Source organism: Antechinus flavipes, chromosome 1 (assembly GCF_016432865.1).
Source record: "Antechinus flavipes isolate AdamAnt ecotype Samford, QLD, Australia chromosome 1, AdamAnt_v2, whole genome shotgun sequence".
Lineage (NCBI taxonomy): Eukaryota > Metazoa > Chordata > Mammalia > Dasyuromorphia > Dasyuridae > Antechinus > Antechinus flavipes.
In genome coordinates this window covers 669,919,017-669,943,628 of record NC_067398.1, presented here as the reverse complement: position 1 = coordinate 669,943,628, position 24,612 = coordinate 669,919,017, and the positions used below count along the sequence as shown (strand labels likewise).

The 24,612-nt window shown below is 34.9% G+C and overlaps 1 protein-coding gene across 4 annotated transcripts in view; it reads right to left on the bottom strand.

Annotated features, from left to right (window-relative positions):
• STK11 (serine/threonine kinase 11) overlaps positions 1-24,612 on the bottom strand; it is a 165,681-nt gene that overhangs the window by 82,273 nt on the left and 58,796 nt on the right. For all 4 annotated transcript variants that reach the window (XM_051972163.1, XM_051972165.1, XM_051972166.1 and 1 more), the window contains exon 2: positions 21,092-21,175. In XM_051972163.1, the coding sequence (XP_051828123.1) occupies positions 21,092-21,175 (84 nt within the window). The remainder of the gene's footprint in view (positions 1-21,091; positions 21,176-24,612) is intronic.

Here is a 24,612-nt window from a genome sequence, read left to right as displayed (position 1 = left end):
TTTCATTGGTATAACTTCTCAATCCCTTAATGGTATTCTCTAAAGGTCCTGCCCTTGAGGCCTTTGTCCTCCTCTATTGAGTCAGATGTCAATGCCTCACTGTGGTACTATGATAGCATGAGTTCTTTGCCATGCTAGAAACTATTCCACAGACTGCTTTTCAAGAAGAAGCCTAGTTAAGTCTAGAAAGGTTCATAACCAATAGACTGGTCTTTGGATACTACAACCTGTAGAAGAAAGAAAAAGACAAAGTCCTATGCAAACCACTTCTCTTTCAGTAGTGGTAGTAGTAGAAAGGAGAACCAGAGTTTGAAGAGTATTTTTTCTAATATTTTTAGAAATCATAACACTACAGGAGGAACTGAGTTCTAGCAATCTTGATAATTTTTTCTAGAAAAAAATAAGACAAAAAGAATTTCATATCTCTAAATGGAAACATAGCTCCCAGATACTTCTTTGAAAATAGCTTTACAGTACACATGAAGGTAACAGAAATGTCATATTACCACACATCTGATCATCTTGTCTTGCCATATTCAGAAGCATCTGCAAAAAGTTCAACATCTATTACAGAGGATGAAGTAAAGAAATTCTACAAAGAACTTCATAAGTTCCTCTAAGTTAAATTAACATAATTTTACATGTGACTTCAATGTAAAGTCAGAGAGGAGGAAAGCAAAATTAAACTGGAAACTATGGTCAAAAATAAGAAATTGAATTTGAAATATGATCACACATAAGCCTGCTATCTACATGTCATGAACACTCTTCAAGAAAAGTATTTAGGGACAATGCACATAGTAAACAACCTTAAAAATTAAATGGATTTAAATTTTAGGATAAAAAAAATTCCTTTAGTCATCTGGAAATCATTCCCGAATCATTTATCTATGTACAATCAGTCTACTGACTAAACTTAAGAGAAAATGTCTAATTTTTTTAATAGGGAGTGGGGGAGAGGAGAGAAGGCAGGGGAAAAAGGTAGTTACTCCAATGGACCTGTGATTTCACCAATGTGGCTATTCGCGAAAATGATACAGATGACAACACATCCCAATCTGCCCATCTTATATATATCCTCCATATATCTACTTCCTCTCATAAGTTCATCTCAGCAGATCCATCTAATCTGCTGGGACATTCCTCATTTTCTACTAACACTGTGAAGATATTCATCATCTTTGTTGATTAAACAGTTTACTTTTTTTATACCCACCTTATGCTTCTTCATTTCCCTCCAAGTGCAAAAGAAAATAAGTATTACTCAAAGGAAAATGAAAAGGTCCACAGTGGGTTTGAACAGGTTGTAATACATACCAAATAAGGAACTATTAAACAGAATTGATGGAAAGGGTGTCAGAGAAGGATATGCTAATTGATCACATGATTAAAGAGTGTTAGACAGTGAATAGTCTCAATCAAATGCTTATTTGCAATCAATACACAAAAAGCACACCGAAGTCTTTTATTTCCTATGTCTTTCAGTTGAATGTTTAATGATAAATATATGGTATACTGGGGAATATTGCTTCTGAAAGTCTGTTTTCTACTAATAATATTCTCTGCAGGAATATTCTTGGTATGTTTATAAATTGTCCTCAAAGTACTTTTACAAAGGTAACCATATAGGAGAATGATAAGTGATGTTCTTAGGTCGCCATTCTTTGTTATTAAAATAGTGCCAGATTTTTTCCATGCTTTTGTTATTGCTCCCTTCAGATATCTTATGAATTGATCCCTTGATGTGTTCAAGTGTGTCATCTTGAGCATGTATCTCCTCTATTAAGTATCTCTAGGAATATGCTTAATGATGAAAACAGATGTTTATAACAATCTTTGTAGAACTTTCCCAACTTTCTTCTCTTTGTTATTTTTCTATTTTCATCCTTCAATTCTATTGCATTAACTTTACTTAATCAGTTCTCTCAAACTCACTTAAAATGATTTTTATCCTCCACTACTTCTATTTCATGAGGAGATTCTGCTCATCATCTTACATCAACCTTTCCTCATAAGAATTTACATATATTTTTACAAATCAATCAAAAAATTGCTAAGAAAATGTTAGGCTAAAGTCTTACTACAACTAATTTATATCAGTTAAAATTCTGCATGAAATTAATGTAGTCTGAAGAGAAGATCCAATTCAGTTCCAATTGATTAATGATGGACAGAATCAGCTACACCCAGAGAAGGAATACTGGGAAATGAATGTGAACTACTTGCATTTTTGTTTTTCTTCTCAAGTTATTTTTATCTTCTGAATCCAATTCTTCCTGTGCAACAAAAGAACTATTTGGTTCTGCCCACATATACTGTATCTAAGACATACTTTAACATGTTTAACATGTATGAGACTGCCTCTGGGGGAGGGGGTGGAGAAAGGTAAGGGACAACTTCTGTTGGAACAGAAGTGAGTGCAAGGGACAATGTCGTAAAAATTACCCATGCATATGTTCTGTCAATAAAAAAGTATAATTAAAAAAAGTTTAATGTAGTCTTAGTCCATATATCCTTTTTTCTCTCCTAGATTTGATTAATAATTTATTTAAATAAGTCATTCCAGATAAACATTTGCATATTTTTTTTTACATTTTCATTATTTCTCCTAGTTTTATATTAATTTTATCTTCGCTCTAAGAAGTCAATAGTCTGACTACAGACCACTGAATGAAGAATAATTACCAAAAGGGGAGATAGGTGGCACAATGGATAAAGCACCAGCCCTGAAGTCAGGAGGACCTGAGTTCAAATTTAATCTCAGATACTTAACACTTCCTAGCTGTGTAAACCTAGGCAAGTCACTTAACCTCAATTGCCTCAACAAAAATAAAAGAAAAAAGAAAATTACCAAAGACAAGTAGGTGGGAAATACAGCCTGAAATGAAATACTTGACCTTATATGTCAAGCTATGTCATCTTGGGCTGGCCACTTACCCCCAAATGCCTGTTCTCAAAAAAAAAAAAAAAAAAAAAAAATCAAACAAGTAACAAATAGCTTCGTGTCCATTAAAATAAAATCAAGTTCTCTTTTTCTGATGCTCACTATGTTTAGCTCCCTCTGAATCTTGAAAACATAAATCATGAAAAGTATTCATGACCTGAAGGAATGAAACTTTTACAGATGTTTAGCCTCATTCCTTATTTCTGTTCTATGTTTCTAATATATTTCTCATTATCTTACCTATTCCCATTTTTATATTGATGTCACAGAGTATCAAAGTTCATCTTTATTTTTATCTGGAAGGTAGCTTCACATTCTTCATTAAAATTTTTTTCACCTCTACAACATGTCTGCTACACAGGTTCAGTGATCTTTCTGCAAATATTTATTATAAGCACTAGACAAGATGATAAAACATTTGATGAAAGGATGTTTCTTATTGTCTTTAAGACCCATTATATGGAAGTAGCTGGTAGCACAGTGGATAGAGTACTGGATCTGGAGTCAGGAAGACCTGAGTTCAAATTTAATCTCAGCAACTTACTGGCTGTATAACAACGGGCAAGTTACTCTTAACCTGTTTTCTCAACCTCTACTATAAAATGGAAATAATTAATAGCACCTAACTTGTTTGTGAGAATCAAGTGAGATAATAATTGTACATAGTAGGTGCTTTCTGAATTCCTATTCCCCACTACGAAACTACTTAGCTAACTTCTTTACTTCTCTGAAGAAAATCTGTAAGCTAGCTGGTGAAAAGTTTCCTTCTTTCTTCAGTTTTTGTTTATATTGAGAATGTCAGGATTTTTATGAATAATTTCCTCTAATAATAAGTCAGTGGTCTCTAGATACGAATACCACATTCTGAGTAAGCCAAAAATTCACTCATAGTAGCTAAGTTTAAGATTATAGTATTAACTCAATATTAACTTTAAGAGTTAAGGTTATTAACAGTCTTAAAAAACTTAGTGATTTTAGCACCTTTTAATACCTTACCACTCTGTCACTGTCATTTCAGAAGCAAAGCTACATATCATAAGATTGAAAGCCACTCTGTTTCATGGATTGCCATAGCCAAAGAATTCATCATCAAGTATCAAATATTGGTGAAAAAACAGGGCATGCAATTTAAAAAACTTCAACTTGACTTATTTAAAAATATCACTGATGCTAAAAAATGAGGAAAGGATATAGTACATCAATTAAATAATTTCTTATAAAAGTTTAAATGACCAAAATTAGCTGTCATAATGAGGAAATCAAGGCCATTAATGCCTCATAAAATACTGAAAATTTGCTGATGGAAAACAAATTTCTAAAAAGTGTGGCATTTAAAGATGAAAAATATCTGCAATTTTTTAAAAATAACAAATCTTTTCACCATAAAGGGCAGAAGAATCACCACATTTGAATGCTAGTGTTACAGTATTATGTCAATTAGACCACACATATATAAAGGCCATTCTTAGCATCACATAATTTTGAATCCACCAAGAAATCAATTTACAAGGTACATTAAAGAAGAAAAAGTAGCAATCCAACCAACCCAAAACTGACTTAAATATCACTTTTAAAAAAATGAGGAGGGGCTAGGAGCAGCAACAGGAAAGATCAATGGCTCTTGACTCTTGCCTACTTTCCCAGCTATACACAATTTTGATGAAATTAATCTACTAATGCAGGGAGGGCATCCAGAGAGAAAGGGTAGGTTTTTACAAGTGATATTCCTTAGGAAACATTATCTTTATAATGATATTAACAACTGATAACTCTGTTTAGTGGTTTGTTCTTTTTTTTTTAGCTGGAAGACAAAACATTCTTTCCCAACAAGTTTTCTCCCTAGAATATCAAAAGTAAGCAAAATATTTTGATGGATCTAGTAGAAAAAAACTCGCTGGCTAACACTCTGGTAGGATTCCATAAGAGGTAAATATATGCTCACCAGAATTGTTTGACTCTAATGGAGTTGATGCACAATAAAACAACCAAGTAGAAGAGAGTTCCCTATACATAAGAAGTTTTTCCAGATGGCATTTTACTTACTGCATTAAGCCCAAAACACTGTAAAGATTCCTAAACAAGATTCATAATCATTTAGGAGAGTTTGCTCTTTCTAAAATGAGAAAAGAAAGAGTAATTGAAAGATGTCTATTTCTCAGATTTAAGAAATTCCAGTGGTGGACAATTTTAACAGATACCTGGGACAGACACTATACATAGATAAGGACCAGAGCCTATAAATGAACAGGAAAAGAAAAGTAGGTTGGATTGCCAGCAAAAAAGTATTGTTGGATTTAAGTACATAGTTCTTTCAATGACCATAATCTTCAACATTAAAAAAAGGCCCATATTTTTCTGATGACAGCTGTAAATGATACATATTCAAATCCAGTGTTTCCATAATATTCTAGTCCAATGGTTCACAATGTGACACAGGGAATCTTGGAGACTCCTGAGTCCTTTTCAGGGGCTCTACACGGTCAAAGGCATTTTATAATAACAACAATAAGATGCTTTAATTTCTAATTTTGAAACTATCAGTGAGTAGGACCCATATTAACAAAAAACTCTTTGGAGGGTTCTCAATACATTTTAAGACTATCAAAGGAAGAAAGGAAACAAACATTTATTAAGCATCTCTTATCTGCCAAATGCTATGTTTTCACATGTGTTTTACAAATATTATCTCATTTGAACTTTACAACAATCCTGGAAAATAGATTATTATCTATATTTTACAGTGCGGGACCAGCAGACAAAAGATAAGTGACTGCCCCAGCTGTGCTCAGAACACAGCTATTAAATATGTAAGACTACATTTGAAATCTAATCTTCCAGTGCTACTGCCACCTACATCCTGAGCCTCAAAAGTCTGAGAATCACTGCTAAAGATTTCAAAGAACTGAGAGCAATGGAAAAGTCTACAACGAGTGGGAACTAGTTGCAATATATCACAAACAAGTTATTTTACAGAAGTGGCATAATGTATTTAATTTTAAAAAAGTAAGACTAGAGGTAAAGAAAGTCAAGGGCTAATCACACAGGACAGCAAAAGATTAAAGATAATAGTTCATATGCTTCATTAACATCCATGTGATGTTAGAAAATGAAAACTGTCTCCTGCATATTGAATGAATGGACCTTCAGTAGTAAGCGGGCAAAGATGAAAACTGCACAGGATGAGAAAGCCTGGATAGATTATGTTTTTCATTATTAGAGAGAACATAATGTTTATGAAATCCTGGATCCATTAAAATATCTCCCTTGATAATCTCATTTGTTCCCTCTGCTTCTACAATATATTTCTCCAGTTCAAAACTTCATTTCCAAATAATTACAAGTCATCTCTACCTAGATGTCCCATTTCTACCTCAAATTCTTTATGTCTGAAATCAAGCTTTTTTTCTCAATAGTTTATTTTTGCTCCAATCAATTCAGCAGTAGAACTCCATCCTGGAACCATCTCTTATGGCATTCTGGTAAGATGGGCAGGTATCTAAACACTCCTCAAGATGTATCTAATGACAAGGACACAATTCCTTTCTCCATGAAGTAGCCCATTCTATTGTTGAGCAGTTTGGTTAAAAAATTCTTTCTTACATTGTGCTAAAATCTGACTCCTAGCAAACTTTTATCTATCCATATTTGTTCTATGCAAAGATATATAAACTAGAAATGAAATATTTTCTTTGAAAAACAGCCAACAGGCTTTCAGTTTTAAGCCAGAAACAGTCGGTTTCAATGACAGGACAATACAGGAAGGCCAGAGATCAGAACTGTTTTCCTTTAGTCAGAAATAAAACACAGTTCCAATTTCTTCCTTGAAGGGAAAAGCAACTATTAAGCAGCTCAAAGTGGGAGGCTGATCCAGTGATCCCTGCATAGTCTTAGTGGCACAAGTCTTTACAAAGTTCCTGTTCCAAAAAACCAGGAAGATTTACAAGAACTCATGCAAAATGAAGTGAGCAGAAAGAACCACAGTAATAGCAATACTGGGCAATGATCAACGAGGAACAGCTTAGGTATTCCCAGCAATACAATTTGAGACAAATCCGAGGTACTTATGATGAAAAATGCTATCAACCTCTGAAGAACTGATGGAGTTTTTTTTTTTTTCTTTAAATAACTTTTTATTGACAGAACCCATGCCAGGGTAATTTTTTACAGCATTATCCCTTGCACTCACTTCTGTTCCAATTTTCCCTCTCCCTCCCCTTCACCCCATCCCTTAGATGGCAAGCAGTCCTTTACATGTTGAATAGGTTACAGTATATCCTAGATACAATATATGTGTGCAGAACTGAACAGTTTTCTTGTTGCACAGGGAGAATTGGATTCAGAAGGTATGAATAACCTGGGAAGAAAAACAAAAATGCAAGCAGTTTATATTCATTTCCCAGTGTTCTTTCTTTGGGTGTAGCTGCTTCTGTCCATCCTTGATCAATTGAAACTGAATTAGCTCTCTTTATCGAAGAGATCCACTTCCATCAGAATACATCCTCAAGCAGTAATGTTGTAGAGGTATATAATATCTCCTGGTTCTGCTCATTTCATTTAGCATCAGTTCAGAACTGATGGAGTTTGGATGAATAAAGTATACTTTTAAAATTTTCTTTATATTTTTGGGGTTTGTTTTGGTCTATTTTCTTTTATAATATGAATAATATTTTAATACATTTTACATGTTTGCACATAAAGAATTTATAGTAAAATACTTGCCTTCTCAAGTAGGGGGATTCAGGAGAGAAAATTTGGAACTCAAAATTTTAAAAAATGAATGTTAAAAATTGCTTTTACACGTAGTAGAGGAAAAAATAAAATAAAAAGGAAAACAGAAAAATAAAAAGCAAAGGTCCTGCTTACTTGTTATTAAAAACTTCAGGATTTAGACTTATATCCTGGTTAAATGCCAAATCAACAAATTACATAATCCAGCTAAGGATGCCTTGCAGATAGAACAGCTCCAGAAAGTGCCTCCTCATAGTCATCAAGCAAGAAGTAACAGACCCTTGTACCTGAGCATGCCCTGTCACTGGAAATGTCTATTGACAAAATGTACCAAACAACAGAGCTTTTCCATATGTAATTTATTTTATTATTTCACTTAAATATATTTTACTCCAATTAATGTAAAGACAGTTTTCAATATTCACTTTTGTAAGATTCTGAGTTGCACATTTTTCCCCCTCCCTTCCCCTTCCCTCTCTCCAAGACAGCAAGCAATTTGATAAGAGTTCATATACAGAGGCAGCTAGGTGGCACAGCGGATAGAGCACCAGCCCTGAAATCAGAAGGACCTGAGTTCAAATCTGACCTGAGACACGCAACACTTCCTAGCTGTATGACCCTGGGCAAGTCACTTACCCCCAATTGCTTCGGGGGCAGGGGGAAAGAGTTCATATATATAAAATTATTTTAAATATACTTCTACAGTGGAAGAAAAAAAAAAAGGGAAAAACCATGAGGAAAAGTGAAAATGGTATGCTTCAATCTACATCCATAGTCCTTTCTCTGGATACAGTTAGCATTTTCCATCCCAAGTCTATTGGAATTTTCTTGGATCACTGTTTTGCTAAGAAGATCATCACACAACCTGTGCATTACCTTTTTTTTTTTTTTTATGAGAATTATCTACATGAAGGTTATGGACCAGATACTATTTTCCTCTCAACTCAGAACTTCAGTGCTCCTTTTGCTATGAAGATCAAGCTAAATAGTATTCAAATTATCAAATCCACCAGCAGTTACATTTCAGAGAGATCAAAGTAGAAGGAATGTTAGACTATATAATTACTCATTTTAAAAATTAAGAAACTATAGTGGGATCAAAGGCCCAGAAAGAAAGGCTGAGTTTCTTACCTAGGATTATCAGGCAGTAGGAAAGCCAGGATTTGAGTCCCAATCGAAGGCTATTCTCTAGACCTATAATGTGCTCTCCTATTTCCCCTTTTCTTGTTGAGCTCCTATCTATCCTTTAAGGCTTGCCCATGATCAAGCCACATATAGAGTCTCCAAAGGTCCAGCATAGTACTCTGTCTAAAACAAGGGTAAGTTAATTGACTGGCCTACAGTCACCTTCTCAAGGTCAGTGAGCCTGAGACATTGGTTGAAGATGAACACAGTGGATAAAATAAAACCATGACATCATTATTATCAAGAATACTTTATGTGGGCAGATATAAATTATTTTTAAAAAATAAAACAAGGCTGTGCCTAAGAAAAAACAGATGTCTTGCTGGTATAAAGTTTCATCATCAGGATTCTTCTATGAATTTTGGATGTTCCAGACAAACTAGCTCCAGGCCATAGAAAAGAACTCCTTGACTAGCTAAATTTCCTCAGTCTTTCTCCTCTCCATTCCACTCTTGACGTGGTCATAAAATAATTTCCCACATCACACCAATGCTCAAAGCCAATCATGGCTCCCTATCGCCCACAAAATAAAACACAAAACTCCCAGTCTGGCTTTCAAGGCAGGCTTCATAATCCATTCCCAAATTACCTTTCTAATCTTAGTTTACACTCATCACCTTTAAGCTAAACCCAACTATGAGATTCTGTCCTATCCCCAAATTTCCATGCAATGTTCAACAACTTTTATGTATTTAAACAGGCTATTCTCCATAATATCCAGAATGAATGACGTTTAGTCATTAAATATTAACTCTTTATCTTTAAAAGACCTCCCCATCCATTTCATTTTGCATTCTGTAAGGCTTTCCTTTGCTGTACCCACATTTTATTTTATATTACACTTATCTGTGTATGTGTCATATTATTTGGTCATAACATTCTTAACAGACTAAAGGCTCTATAAGAACAAAAGCTGCCATTTTTCATCTTTACCTTTTTCAAATATCTAGCATAGAACCTAGCATAGTTAAGAAATATGTGTTGAACTGAATCAGACAGAAAAATAAAGAGCAGATTCTAAAGGGCCACACAAACTTAGGGATACCATCCAAAACAGATAAGAAAGGAAAATATACAACCAGGAGACCTGAGAAATAGGAGTGTGGTTTCAGGTACAGATCAAATGACTAAATGGGACACTTTACCTGCTAGGATGGGAAATTATCTTTGGAAGAAGAGTGTCTGTGATAAACTCTACCATCATGGCTGCCCAAGAATTTTTTTTAGTGTGCGTAAAACCTAGTATTTTGTTTTAAAAAGGGATTCTCTGATCATGTACACTAGCTGATAACATACTTCAGAGGCACTCAAAATTCTTAGCGACAACATAAAAAGTCAAACATTTCTTCTTGTTTTACTACAAGCTGTTGTAGTCTACATTTAGTGCTATCCACTGAGTGACCCATGGAGTACATACAGTTTGGAAAACAGGATACAATAGGTCACCACAAATTTGTATACCTGGAGTAGGGGTCTGAAGTATGATAAATACTATATGAATGAATAAAAAAGAACAAATATAAGAAATGTTGTCAATGTAGGACTGAGAAGACTTGCCAACCGCATTACGGTAACTGAGAGAGAAAGAGAGAAGCCATGGATAACTCCAAAACTCCAAAACTGCAAAATTGCAAGTAGTTCTTGATATGTAAGACAAAGAGACTGAATCTTGGGGATTATGAATAAAGTTAATTAGAACATGGGAGTTGATGAGATCACCAAGTAAAGAGAAGGTTTGGTATAGAACCTTGAAGAATAAAGACCACAATGTGGTTGAGAGGATGAAAGTGATGATCCTACAAAAAATAGCATTGCAGAAGACAATGGGAAGAGAGAGTCCATAGTAGAGGAGGTAGGGGATAGGTCAACAATGTCAAAAGCCGAAAAAAAATGAGGAATGAGACAAGGCCATTAAAGCTCAATAAGCAAAATGAAGTCTATTTTTAGAGCTGTAGAATGGGAGAACTTTTTTAAACTATGCATATTTACTATAAGGATTTTGATCTTTTTATTTTCCCTAAGGACAAAGAAAAAGACAAAATAAATGCTTCTTAATTGGGGGAAAAAACAGAACAAAAAACCTTTAATAAAACCTTTTTTAAAAGAAACATTAGATTTAATAGTTAAGAGAGATAACTGGTAACTTTGGAGGAAGCTGTTTCAGAAGTGAAATGTGTGCTGTCAGATTAGATAAGATGATAGAAGATATTGACGAATGGGAAAACTGGGACACTGATACATTGTTGGCGGAACTGTGAACAGATCCAACCATTATGGAGAGCAATTTGGAACTATGCTTAGACTATCAAACTGTGCATATCCTTTGATTTAGCAGTGTTTCTACTGGGCTTATATCCAAAGAGATCTTAAAGGAGGGAAAGGGACCCACATGTGCAAAAATGTTTGTGGTGGCCCTTTTTGTAGTGTCTAGAAACTAGATACCCATCAGTTAGAAAATGGCTGAATAAGTTAATGCTATGGAATACTATTGTTCTGTAAGAAACAACCAGCAAGATGATTACAGAGAGGCTGGAGAGACTTATATGAATTGAAGCTAAGTGAAATCGTTATTTGCTTGCATTTTTTTTTCTCAGTTTTTCTTTTTCTTCCTTCTCGATCTGATTTTTCTTGCACAACAAGATAACTGTATAACTATGTATACATATATTGGATCTAACATGTATTTCAACATATTTAACATGTATTGGGCTATCTGCCAGATTTGGGGGCGGGGGAGAAGGGGAAAATTTTCAATAAAAGGTTACACGAGGGTCAATGTTGGAAAAATTACCCATGAATATGCTTTTTTTTTTTAAGTGAGAGGTGTTGGGGCAACTAGACGGCACAGTGGACAGAGCACCAGCCCTGAAGTCAGGAGGACCTGAGTTCAAAGGTGATCTCAGACACTTAACATTTCCTAACTGTATGACCCTGGACAAGTCACTTAACCACAACTGCCTCAGGGGGGGAAAAAAAGTGAGAGGTGAGAAAATGGAGATAATAAAAACTCAACTCTTTCTAAAGGTGTGGCTCCAAAAAGGATTTCTAGACCAACATGCTTGAGGGAATGGCAGGGTCAAGTGAGGGTTAAAAGCACAAGGAAAACCTGGGGATGCAGGAAAGGAAACTTGAAGAAGAAACCAATGGAAATGCAGAGACTGAAGATGAAAGAAAGAAATGGGAGAATAACAGAGGAAGCAAGTTCCCAGAGATGTTCAGATATAATAGCAAAAGATATGGTAAGCTTCAGGTAGAATGGAAACATACCTTTTAAGGTCCCTTCCAATTTTAAGATTCCATGACTCTATGTAGCTGAACTAGCCCCAAAGGCCCTGCTTCTGAATTAAATAATAAAGATAAAACATAAGCAGGGCATCAATGTCTCTTACGTTATCCTGACAAAAAGGTCCTGATATATACTCATTTATTTTAAAAATTAAACATGACTACACCATCCAGAAAATTGTATAAATATATATTATTTCACTTTCTCCAATGAAAAAGAACAAGTACTATATAATGGAAACAAAACCTTTAATAGATAAAAAGAGAATAAAAGAACACAAAGTTACTCTAAATGAATTCAAGTTTCCAGATACAGATGAATTCTATCTCAATGTACTGAGTAAATTTGCAAAAATGAACAAAGAAACCATTCTCGGACAATGGAAAAGGATAAAAGATAAGCAAAGTATTCCCTTTTTCAAAGAGTGAAAAAAAGATTGCTTTTGTCAATTATGGCCTTCTAAGCCTGACAGCAACCTTTGGTAAAACTGTCAAGGGTAGTTTTTGCTTAGGCGGTCACAGAAGAAATAAATCATCATTAGCTATAATCAACTGTTCACAAGAAACAGACCATGTCAGATGAGACAGGAGTGGTTTGATTGCTGCTCCTGTGGCCAATCCATTGGCCAGTCCATTTCAGTCTGACCCTTGAATACCTCTAAAAGTGAGCTTATTTTCAGGAAAAGCCTGAAGAACTAGAGAACTACTCAGACCAAACTGCACTCAAGGAAATAGTAAAGAGTCAAATTCCCCAAATGTTCCTCTAAACTGAACAGTATGCTCCTACTTTAACCTGCAAAAATCAGAATGAGAACAAATTGTTATCTGATCAATTCTTTAATGAAATAGGATCTTTCTCTTAAATACAGGAATAGAAGGTGTTTTGTTGGAATTCTATGTCTCTTCTGCAGCAATATAATAAGAGCTCATTATTTACAAACTTTATTAGACTACACTTGTTTTGAATGAGAACTTTTCCTAAGCTATATAAACGAGAAAAACTGTAGTTATATCAAAAGGGCCTTACTTATTGGTTAAACAAAAGCTAGTGAGAATGCTAGGTGAGATAATGAGACTAATTTGATAAAAGGGTCTAACACTTTTACTATAACCTATAGGTAAAGAAGTTCACACAATCTACTGAAGAAGGCTCTCTAATAAGAGGAAATTTCTACTGGTATTAAAGAATGTCATTGGCTGAAAATAGTAAGCTAAAACAAGCCCCAGTCATTTTGTGCCATCCATACCTTGTGAATGGGGCTATAATTTATCTAATCTTTGTGTTATTGCTATATTGCTATCTAAATAATATCAGCGTGGGAGGAATTCCTGGTCTGAGAACTCCTTCCATTTGTCTATGACTTTGTGGTAAGAAGTCCCAAGTTATTAGAAGAGACAAATTGGCCTTTTATCCACGAGAGACTAAGTGATTTGTCCACACAGCTAACAAGAAACAGAAGCAGGCTGTGAATTGTCTTCTCAACTCTAATCTCAGCACTATCATCCAAAAGGCCAAGTTATCACTTTGCAACAAGTAAGTACTTCATGTTTAATAACTAACCCCAATGCTCAACAAATTATAGAATTATAGAATTTGTTAGATGCTTCAATGGCTATCTTATCCAATCCATATATTAAGTTCCTATTATAACCTGTCCAATAAATGACCATCCAGCTTCTGCCTAAAGAACTTCAAAGCTGGATGATCTATCAGGTCTCAAGGGAGCCTATTCTGTTTGGGAGACCTTTAATACTGAGAAATTTTTTCTGATCTCAAGCCTAAACCGGCTTATTTGCAAATTCCTTCCTCCTTCCTGTTCTCTTCATCCCCTACCCTTGACCCCTTCCTGGGTCAGCACTCTAGAGTAAAACAGAATAAGTCCATTTGTTCCTTCAAATGGCAACTCTCTGAATATTTGAACAGTTATTAGGTACCCTCGATGAGTATTTTCTCCATGCTAGATTGGTCCAGTTCCTTCAAGTGATCGTCATATGGTGCAAAATGAAGGTTCTTCATCATCCTGGATGCTCTCCCTCAGGATATTCTTTAGCTTACCAATTTACTTCTTAAACAGTTGCCCCCAACTGAACACAACACTACAAATGATATCTGAGAAGGGCAGAGTGCAAAAGTATTACTTCCATGTCCCTGGAAACCCTTCCTAATGCAGCCCAAAATTGCATTAGTCTTTGTGGTTGTCTATTACACATAGAACATGCTAACATGTGGGGAGTCCCCTAAAGCCCCCTAGACCTTTTTATAATTCATGCTGTCCTCAAATTATATTTGTGTTGGGAGATTTTTGGCACCTAAATACCAGACTGTAGATTTATCCTTTTATTAATTTTATTTTTATTTATCCAATGAGCTAACCTAAACAGATCTTATGGGAAATACCCTGGTTTATTTATCAGATTGGGCTGCTCTGGAAATGAAGGAGAAAAAAAAAGACTGGTCCTTCAGAAGGGAAGAATGAAAACCGCATATCCTCCCAAAATTTGGTCTTCTCACCACAGATGCAAACGAATTCTTTTACTGGCTAAAATATAAGCTTAAAAGCAGACAATTTCAAATTTCCTAGAAACCTTGACTTCCTTCAAGGAGAAGGTCATAGGCTTCCTCCTCTGGGAATCCTTTTTAATTTCCTGACCTTGTGGTGACCACTATATATGATCATATATACACTTATTGTTATTACTTTTTTACCCTGTTTTTCAAATTGCCATCTCACCCCCATCACCTACCCTAATGGATAGTTGCTTATCTATGACATTATGTTTAAAAAGAGCCCCTACCAATTAAGTAACCCAACATTATTCTTGCCTTGTCTGATATCCAAGTCAATGAAAGGCAGTACTATTTATTCTAAGAGACATATTCCCTCAACTTAAAGAGCATCTCAGTTTAGCAAATATCTTCCCCAAAAAACATGCAGAGTGGCAGCAACAGAATATTTAAAAATAAAATTCTAAAGAGAGAATCTGATTCAAGGTTTTTGCATTCTAAAATGGCAAAGATAAAGAGATCTAGAATGACATTACTTATAAGGACTTAAGAGCAAAGTAATGAGAGGACCAGGAAGAAGGGGATATAGCACCAGTATTTAAAGTTACATCTAAATAATTCATTCTTGTGAAGAAGACACAAAACAGTAAATAGATTTAAAATTTTTATATCTGGCTTTGGAAATAATTTTATAATTGTTGCTAATATATGTCTTTAATTTTTGTTGTTGTTCCTGGCTTAAAGAAATATTCAACAGACAATTTTCAGATGAAGAAATTAAAACCATTTCTAATCATATGAAAAGTTGCTCTAAATTACTATTGATCAGAGAAATGCAAATTAAGACAACTGAGAAATTGCTATATACCTCTCAGATTAGCTAAGATGACAGGAAAAGTTAATGTTGGAAAACTGGGACACTGATACATTGTTGGTGGAACTGTGAACAGATCCAGCCATTTTGGAGAGGAATTTGGAACTATGTTCAAAAAGTTTTTAAATTGTCCATACCTTTTGATCCAATATTGCTTTTATTAGGCCTATAACCCAAAGAGATCTTAAAGGAAGGAAAGGGCCCCACATGTGCAAAAATGTTTCTGGCAGCCCCTTTCATAGTGACAAGAAAGTGGAAACTGAGTGGATACCCATCAGTTGGAGAATGGCTGAATAAGTTATGGTATATGAATGTTATAGAATATTATTGTTCTATAAGAAATGATCAGGAGGATGATTTTAGAGAGGTCCGGAAAAACTTACATGAATTGATGCTAAGTGAAATGAGCAGAACCAGGAGATCATTATACATGGCAACAACAAGACTATACAGTGATCAATTCTGATGGACATGGCTCTTTCCAACAATGAGATGACTGATGCCAGTTCCAAGGATCTTGTGATGAAGAGCCATCTACACCCAAAGAGAGGACTGTGGGAACTGAATATAGATCACAATAAAGTATTTTCACTCTTGTTTGCTTGCCATTTTGTTATCTTACTCATTTGCTTTCCTTTTCGATCTGATTTTTCTTGTGCAGCAAGAGAATTGTATAGATATGTTTACACATATTACATTTAACATATATTTTAACATGTATAACATATATTGGATTGCTTGCCATCTAGGGTAGGGGAGGAAGCAGGAGAAAATCTAAAACACAAAGCTAAGCAAGGGTCAATGTTGAAAAATTATTCATGCATATGTCTAGAAAATAAAAAAAAACTTTTAAAAAGAAAAGACATGTTCAAAGTAGTTTGTATTTTCTTAGCACAGATCATTAAAGGGAAGATGAAGGAATACAAGGCCTAATATTGAGGGGAGCAAAATCTGGAAGATATGAGGTTTGCTGACAAGATCTACAGATGACTAATCAGTAATGGACTGGAGACATATATAATCAAAAGATTACTAACATCAGGAAATGTAGCTCAAGATGCAGAACACTAGTGAAATAATTGGAGGATTTCAGAACTTTCTTTGGTCCTGTATTTTCATCTGTAAAATAAATTTCTTTTTAACTCTAAAATTCTGATTCTGAATAGACAAAAAAAATCTAGAAATTATTCAGGCTTCAGTCATAGGCTTGATCCAAAAAACCTCAAGGCCTTTCAATTTAAATTCTAATATTCTATGACTAAATAAAAATCGTATCTCAAAAAATAAAAATGTCAAAATGTCAAATAATCTTAATCTGATGTCCAAATATTGAACCACTGTGACTCAGATGTCCCTTAAGTACTATTAACAATTAAAGGTTATCCAGAAAAAAAGATATCATTTGCCTCTCTCTCCATGATCTCCCAAAGACCAAATTTGAATGCAATGACCAATTCAGCTTAAAAATCAGAGCTTCCCTGCCAACCAAAGGCAAAGAATGAGCCCTTGGCAGCCAGGCAGGAACAAAAGGGAGGAAGTCAAAGATCACACTCCCAGAGAGCCCAGCATTAATGAACTACCTGGTCATGAACTAGATCCAGAGATTCAGAAGAATTAGGTAAGAAAAGCTAAGTGCCATCACTGTATACTAGTCATTGAACTAAAATATGTTTTCAAATATTTGGGATGGGATGGTTATCATCATTTGCTGAAAAATGAAAGAATGATTACACAACAAAAAGTAATGTTTAAACAGACAGCTATTTTGCCTCTAGGAGGGCAGAATTTCAAGAAATACCCAGGACTCCCTTTCTGAAAGAATAATTTAAACTTGAAAAGCAAGGTTGTACATTCCAGAGGAATGACATGCTTCCAACTACCAAGGTCTTTTCTGGGCCAGAGGCCATTCTTGAAAGCAACATCAGAGGGGACATTCCTAAGAATTACACACAAAAACAAGATCCTCAGTGAGCCACTCAATGACAATTGATTTAGAGAGAAGGAAGAGACGCTCAGGGCATATTTTAACTTATAAACAATCCAGAATGGCACAGTCCAATAATTAGGAGAGAAAAACTTATGGCAGTGGTTGTTATATCAAATAGGATCATAGCAATAGAGTCTTCCCCAGCTTTTTACACAGGCAATATTGTAAACCAGGTGTAAAAAATAAGTTTAATGGATTCAAATATAATTGGGAAATAATGGACAAAATGTATTAAAAACCAAAAGAACATAGATGAAATTAATATGTGGTTCTCAGCCATTATGGGTTCACGATTTAGTGCCTCCTCTTCCCCTTTTTCTTTGAGTTTCATACTACTGCTGCCAAACATCAAAAACAATGGCTTATCCTAAAAGATCATAAAAGAAGGGAAAAAACCCACATATACAAAAAATGTTTGTAGCAGCCCTTTTTATAATGGCAAGAAAATGAGAACTAAGTGGATTCCCATCAATTGGGAATGGCTAAATAAAGTTATGGTATATGAATGTAATGGAATATTTCTGTTTTATAAAAAATGATGAGCAGGCTGATTTCAAAAAAGCCTGAAAAGACTTGCACAAACTGATGCTAAGTCATGTGAACAGAACCAACAGAAAATGTACACAGTAACGAGATTATGCAATGATCAACCATGATGGACATGGATCTTTTCAACAATGAGGTGATTCAGATTAGAAGGAAAGCAATAAAGTGGGAAAACATTTTTACAGTCAAAGGTTCTGATAAAAGCCTCATTTCTAAAATATATAGAGAATTGACTCTAATTTATAAGAAATCAAGCCATTCTCCAATTGATAAATGGCCAAAGGATATGAACAGACAATTCTCAGATGAAGAAATTGAAACAATTTCTAGCCATATGAAAAGATGCTCCAAGTCATTATTAATCAGAGAAATGCAAATTAAGACAACTCTGAGATACCACTATACACCTGTCAGATTGGCTAGAATGACAGGAAAAGATAATACTGAATGTTGGAGGGGATGTGGGAAAATTAGGACATTGATACATTGTTAATGGAATTGTGAATACATCCAGCGTTCTGGAGAACGATTTGGAACTATGCTCAAAAAGCTATCAAACTGTGCATACCCTTTGACCCAGCAGTGTTACTACTGGGCTTATATCCCAAAGAGATTTTAAAGAAGGGAAAGAGACCTATATGTGCAAGAATGTTTGTAGCAACCCTCTTTGTAGTGGCCAGAAACTGGAAACTGAATAGATGCCCATCAATTGGAGAATGGCTGAATAAATTGTGGTATATGAATATTATGGAATGTTATTGTTCTGTAAGAAATGACCAGCAGGATGATTTCAGAAAGGCCTGGAGAGACTTACATGAACTGATGCTAAGTGAAATGAGCAGGACCAGAAGATCATTATATACCTCAACAACAATATTATATGATGATCAATTCTGATGGACCTGGCCATCTTCAGCAGTGAGATGAACCAAATCAGTTCCAATGGAGCAGTAATGAATTGAACCAGATATACCCAGTGAAAAAACTCTGGGAGATGACTAAGAACCATTACATAGAATTCCCAATCCCTTTATTTTTGTCTGCCTGCATTTTTGATTTCCTTCATAGGCTAATTGTACACTATTTCAGAGTCCGATTCTTTTTGTACAGCAAAATAATTGTTTGGACATACATACTTATTTTGTATTTAATTTATACTTTAACATATTTAACATGTATTGGTTAACATGCCATCTGGGGGAGGGAGTGGAGGAAAGGAGGGGAAAAAATGGAACAAAAGGTTTGGCAATTGTCAATGCTATAAAATTACCCATGCATATAACTTGTAAATAAAAAGCCATATTAATAATAATAATAATAATAAACAAACAAACAAAAAAACCAATGAGGTGATTTTCAAAGGAAATTCCAATAGAATTGGAATGGAAAGAGCCATACATATCCAGAGAGAGAAAACTATGGAGAATGAATGTGGATCAAAGCATTGAATTTACACCTTTTTTGGTGTTTGTTTTTCTGTATTGTGGTTTTTTAATATGACTTTTCTTGCACAGCAGGACAAATATGGAAATATGTTCTAAAGAACTGCACATGTTTAATCTAAATTGGATTGCTTGCTGTCTTGGGGAAAGGGAGAATAAAAAAGGGAGGAAGAAAAATTTGGAACACAAAGTTTGGAAAAAATAAAAAATTGGCTGAAAAACAGCATTTTTCTCAAATGGTTCTAAATAAACTAGGTTTTGAAATCATCAGAACTCTGGACACAGGTAGATCATTCTTCCAATGTCAAGCCAACACACTTGTTATGTGAAGTAGCTCTACACAATAAAGATTCTGAAAGCCAACAAATGTACTGTACAGAAAACTGGGAACAAGAATTTCATCTTAAGATGGAAAAGGTCTTCTGGAAAATCTCTCTCTCTCTCTTTTTTTTTTGTTGTTGAGACAACTGGGGTTAAGTGACGTGCCCAATGTTACACAAGTAGGAAGTGTTAAGTTTCTAAGACCAGATATGTACTCAGGTCCTCCTGATTTCAGGGCTGGTGATCTATCTAATGCACCACCCAGCTGTCCCTGGAAAATCTCTAGGTCAGAAGTTCTTAACCTTTTTTACATCATGGCTAAATGAAACATATAGAGCGCTAATCAAAATGATGTTTTTAAATTCATAAAATAAAATATATGGGATCTACAAATTATTTTGAGATAGTTATCAAAACATTTTTCAAACAAGTTTATGTGTTCATCCAACTTCTGTTTGGACACTTAGTAAAAAACAAAACAAAACAAAAAACTCCAAGAGGTATTAAATCACTCTAGTTAATTATTCAATAGCTTCAATTATCACAAAATGTCAGACTGTATCTCCTATCCGTTGGCTCTGGTTCTGCTACTAAGATCCACAAATGAAAAGTGTGCTCCTTATTCTAGATAGCAGATCTTCAAATGAAGGCAAGTATTATGTTACCACTACTACATAAGCACATATCTGCATGCTAAAAAAATCCCGGATTCCTTCCATATGTTCTCATAGCAACTAGTTTAAAGTCCCTCACAATCCTATCTGCCCTGTCTTTATGCATTTAATCTTACTAATATCCATGATAATATGCAGTTGAAAAGGAAGTCCAACATTCTAGATAGGGTACAAGAAGAACATGCTAGGATTGTGATTCCATGACAGTATGATGTAGTAGAAAGAACACTAGCCTGGACTCAGGGAGTCCATTTGTGGCTAACGACTGGTAGCTGCATTAACCTTTTGGCACCTCAGTTTCCTCAAATGCTAAATGGAGATGATGTCTACATCACTTCCTGATCATAAAAAAGTGCCTTAGAAACATGAAAGTGCTGCAGAAGTGTGAATCACTGACATCTAAGACACCCAGATTACTGGTCTTAAGACATCGGAGTCCCCAGATCTCTTTAATGTGAATGGCTCTCTAGCCACATCCGCCCATTCTAACTTTGGATATTTTAAAGTGCTGTATGTGTATGTAATAACAGACATTTAAGAAATATGCCAACCTTTACTGCCAAAGCACACCAGGGTACAACAGAGGCCCCAAAGGATATATTTTCTGCTTCTCTTCATTATATAATACATCCACCAGCTGTATGACGTTTTTGTGACGTAACCTCCTCAGTAGCTGAATTTCCCTAGAAGAAATGGAAAAAAAGTTGTTAGTATATCTCTCTGCAAAAATGTAAGATTCCTTATTACTGAAAAAGGGGATAATTTGTTACAGTTAAAACAGTATTTTCAAGTTGCTTTTTATTTATTTTTTTAAAAAGTGTATCAAGGCCAATATCTGCTTTATTCCCTATAATGGCTCTAAATTTGACCAGCATGCCAAGACCTGTGGTGTGACTTTGATCATCTAGCCAAAGATCATAATTTCCAAATATTTACCAGATCACTGACACTTAGGTTTACTACCTCAAATAATGCTGTGCAATAACTTAATCCTTCTAGGATTTGTATGTAATGCACTGGTACAAGACTAGAAAAGAAAAATAATCAGAGGCAAAGAGAAGAGATTGTTGGTCCTTGTGCCCACCCTCAGCCACAGTGTATTGGTGCTGTAGTCTTGATTAGAGATCTATTCTTGCCCCTGGGGGTGAGATGCACTCAGAACTGCCAAATATAGATTTTGCAAGGGGAGATAATTACTTGTCTACGAGATTAAATTTAATACTACTTATGTCTTCATACATACAGAAACAATCTTCGACATGTTTCCCCTACTCTCTCCCACTACCAGGGAAAAAAAGAAATTAAAAATTAATAAAGAGAATAAAATATCAGTAACAGGTTTTAATAAAAAATGAACTAAAAGTCAGTCCCATAAACCAATTATCATTACCTAGTGATATTAACTTTAGACAAAGTATATGCCAGCCCCAGAGAGCACTAGACAGGTCAACATAAGGATGTTAGTCAAGTGAATAGTCAAAAGAAACTTCAATTAGGGCTCAAAGGGCTTAAGTTAAAATGCTATTTCTGTCATAAACAATAGAACACTGAGCAAACCATTTATGTTTTTTTCGAAGGCTCCTCCAATGACTTCTAACTTTCCTTCTGACTCAGACATTCTCTGTTCTATAGTTTCTACTTTCCACATATGGTTGCGAGCGTCAGTGAATTACTTGAATGAATCACTTAAAACTCTGATCTGATCCTTTGTGGAACAGGGGCTAATAACAATGACCTCCTCATATAAGACATCAGACCTTGTTTAACAAGGTCCAGCAGGAAGAAAAAGAAAAAGAAATTCCATGCAAAATAACTGTAGACAATCTGAAAACTTGGGAGTGCACCTGCCAAAACAAATCCAAAAACTCTATGAACACATTACAAAACATTTTCCACACAAAGTCAGATCTAAACAACTGGAGAAATAGTAACTGTTCATGGGAAGACTGACAGAATATAATAAAAAGACACTTCTACTTAAAATTACTTATTCACTACCATGCCAATCAAATTATCAAAAAAATTATTTTATAGATATAAAAATAATAACAAAAATCATCTGGAAGAACAAAGAGTCAAGAATATCAAGGATATCAATGGGGGGAAAATGTAAAGGGAAGTAGCTTAGTGGTACCAGATCTAAAAATTTATTACAAAACAGTAATCTTCAAAACAATCTGGTACTGGCTAAGAAACAGAATGTGGATTGATAGAATAGATAGCTACACAATACACAGTAATAAATGACCATTGTAATCTAGTGCCTGATAAACACAAAGAACCAAGATTTGGGACAAGAAGTGCTGTGAAAACTGGAAAGCAGTGTGACAGAAACTAAGTATAGACCAATACCTCACACCATATATTGAAATATGATCAAAATGGGCATATGATTTAGACATAAAGAGTAATATAAACAAGCAAGTTAATATAACATGGACATTTTTACCTATAAGATTTATGGATTAGGGTAGAATTTATAACCAAACAAGAGATAGAGAGCATTACAGAATGTAAAATGGACATTTTTTAAATTACATCAGGTTAAAGTTTTTCCACAAACAAAACCAACATAGTCAAGATTAGAAAGAAAGCAGAAAATTGGAGGAAGGAGAGGATTTTATGGCAAGTTTCTTTGATAAAGATCTCATGTATCATTTATCTATAGAAGTGGGTCAAATATAAAAGAATATAAATCCGTTCTCCCAACTGATAAATTGTCAAAAGACATGGACAGTTTTCAGAAGAACTCAACCAAAGCTTTCTAAAGTCATAGGAAAAAATGCCCCAAATCCCACATATGGGGCCTTGTAACTAAATGTGGGGGTTGCGAAATCATGATTTATTATCAGTAAATGTTGGATTTGTACACCTATTTTTATAAACTTTTATGCTAAGATTCACATAAAAATTTCTTGACTGAAAAGGGATTGTGAGTAAAAAAATTTAAGAAGCCCTACTCTAAATAACTACTGATTAGAAGAAATGCAAATTAAAACAACTCTGATGCACCACCCTCATCCCTACCAGACTGACTTATGTGACAGAAAAATAAAAATGATGAATGATGAAGGGGATGTGAAAAAAAATAATGCATTGTTGATGGAGTTGTAAAATGGTCCAACCATTCTAGAAAACAATTTGGAATTATGGCCAAAGGGCCATAAAACCATGCATTTTCTTTGACTCACTACTTAAGTCTGTACCCCAAAGAGAATAAAGAAAAAGGAAAACTATCTCTATGTACAAAAATATTTGCAGCAGCTCTTTAAATGGGGGCAAAAATTTTGGAAACTGAAGAGATGCCCATCAAATGGAGGATGGTTGAACAAGCTGTGATATAAATGAATGTGATGAAATATATTGCTAAAAAAAATCCTTAACAAGATGGTATCAGAAAAACCTGGGAAGACTTACATGGACTGATGCAGTGAAGTGAGCAGAATCAGGAAAACATTGTACACAGCAACAGCAATACTGTACAATGATTAACTATAAATGATTTATTCTAAGTTATACAATGATCCAAGACAATTCTGAAGGGCTTACTAGCCACCTCCAAAGAAAGAACTAATAGATTCTCAATACAGATTAAAGCAAACCTTTTTTTTTTACTTTATTTTTCTTGGTTTTCACTTTTTGATTTACCCAAATCACTTGGTTTCTTTTGCAACACTGCTAATATGGAATTATTTTGCATGACTCCATGTGTATCAACAGGGACAACTGGATAGTATAGTGGATAGAGTGATGGACCCGGAATCAAGAAAACTCATCTTCCTGAGTTTGAATCTAGCTTCAGACATGTACCAACTGGTAACTCTAGGCAAGTCACTTAACTCTTATTTGCCTCAGTTCCATCTATAAAATGAGTTGGAGAAGCTGAGGCTTGAGTTGATGCACTGAGGTCCCAAGTACATGAGGCTAAATAGTAATTGGACCATACTCTATTAATATATAATCTTGGAGAAGGAATGGCCCCCGCCCACTCTTTGTGCCAGTCCTGAAGTCAGGAAGACCTGAGTTCAAATCCAACCTCAGACACTTAACAATTCCTGGCTGTGTGACCATCGGCAAGTCACTTAACCCCAACTGCCACAGCAAAAGCAAAAAGCAAAAA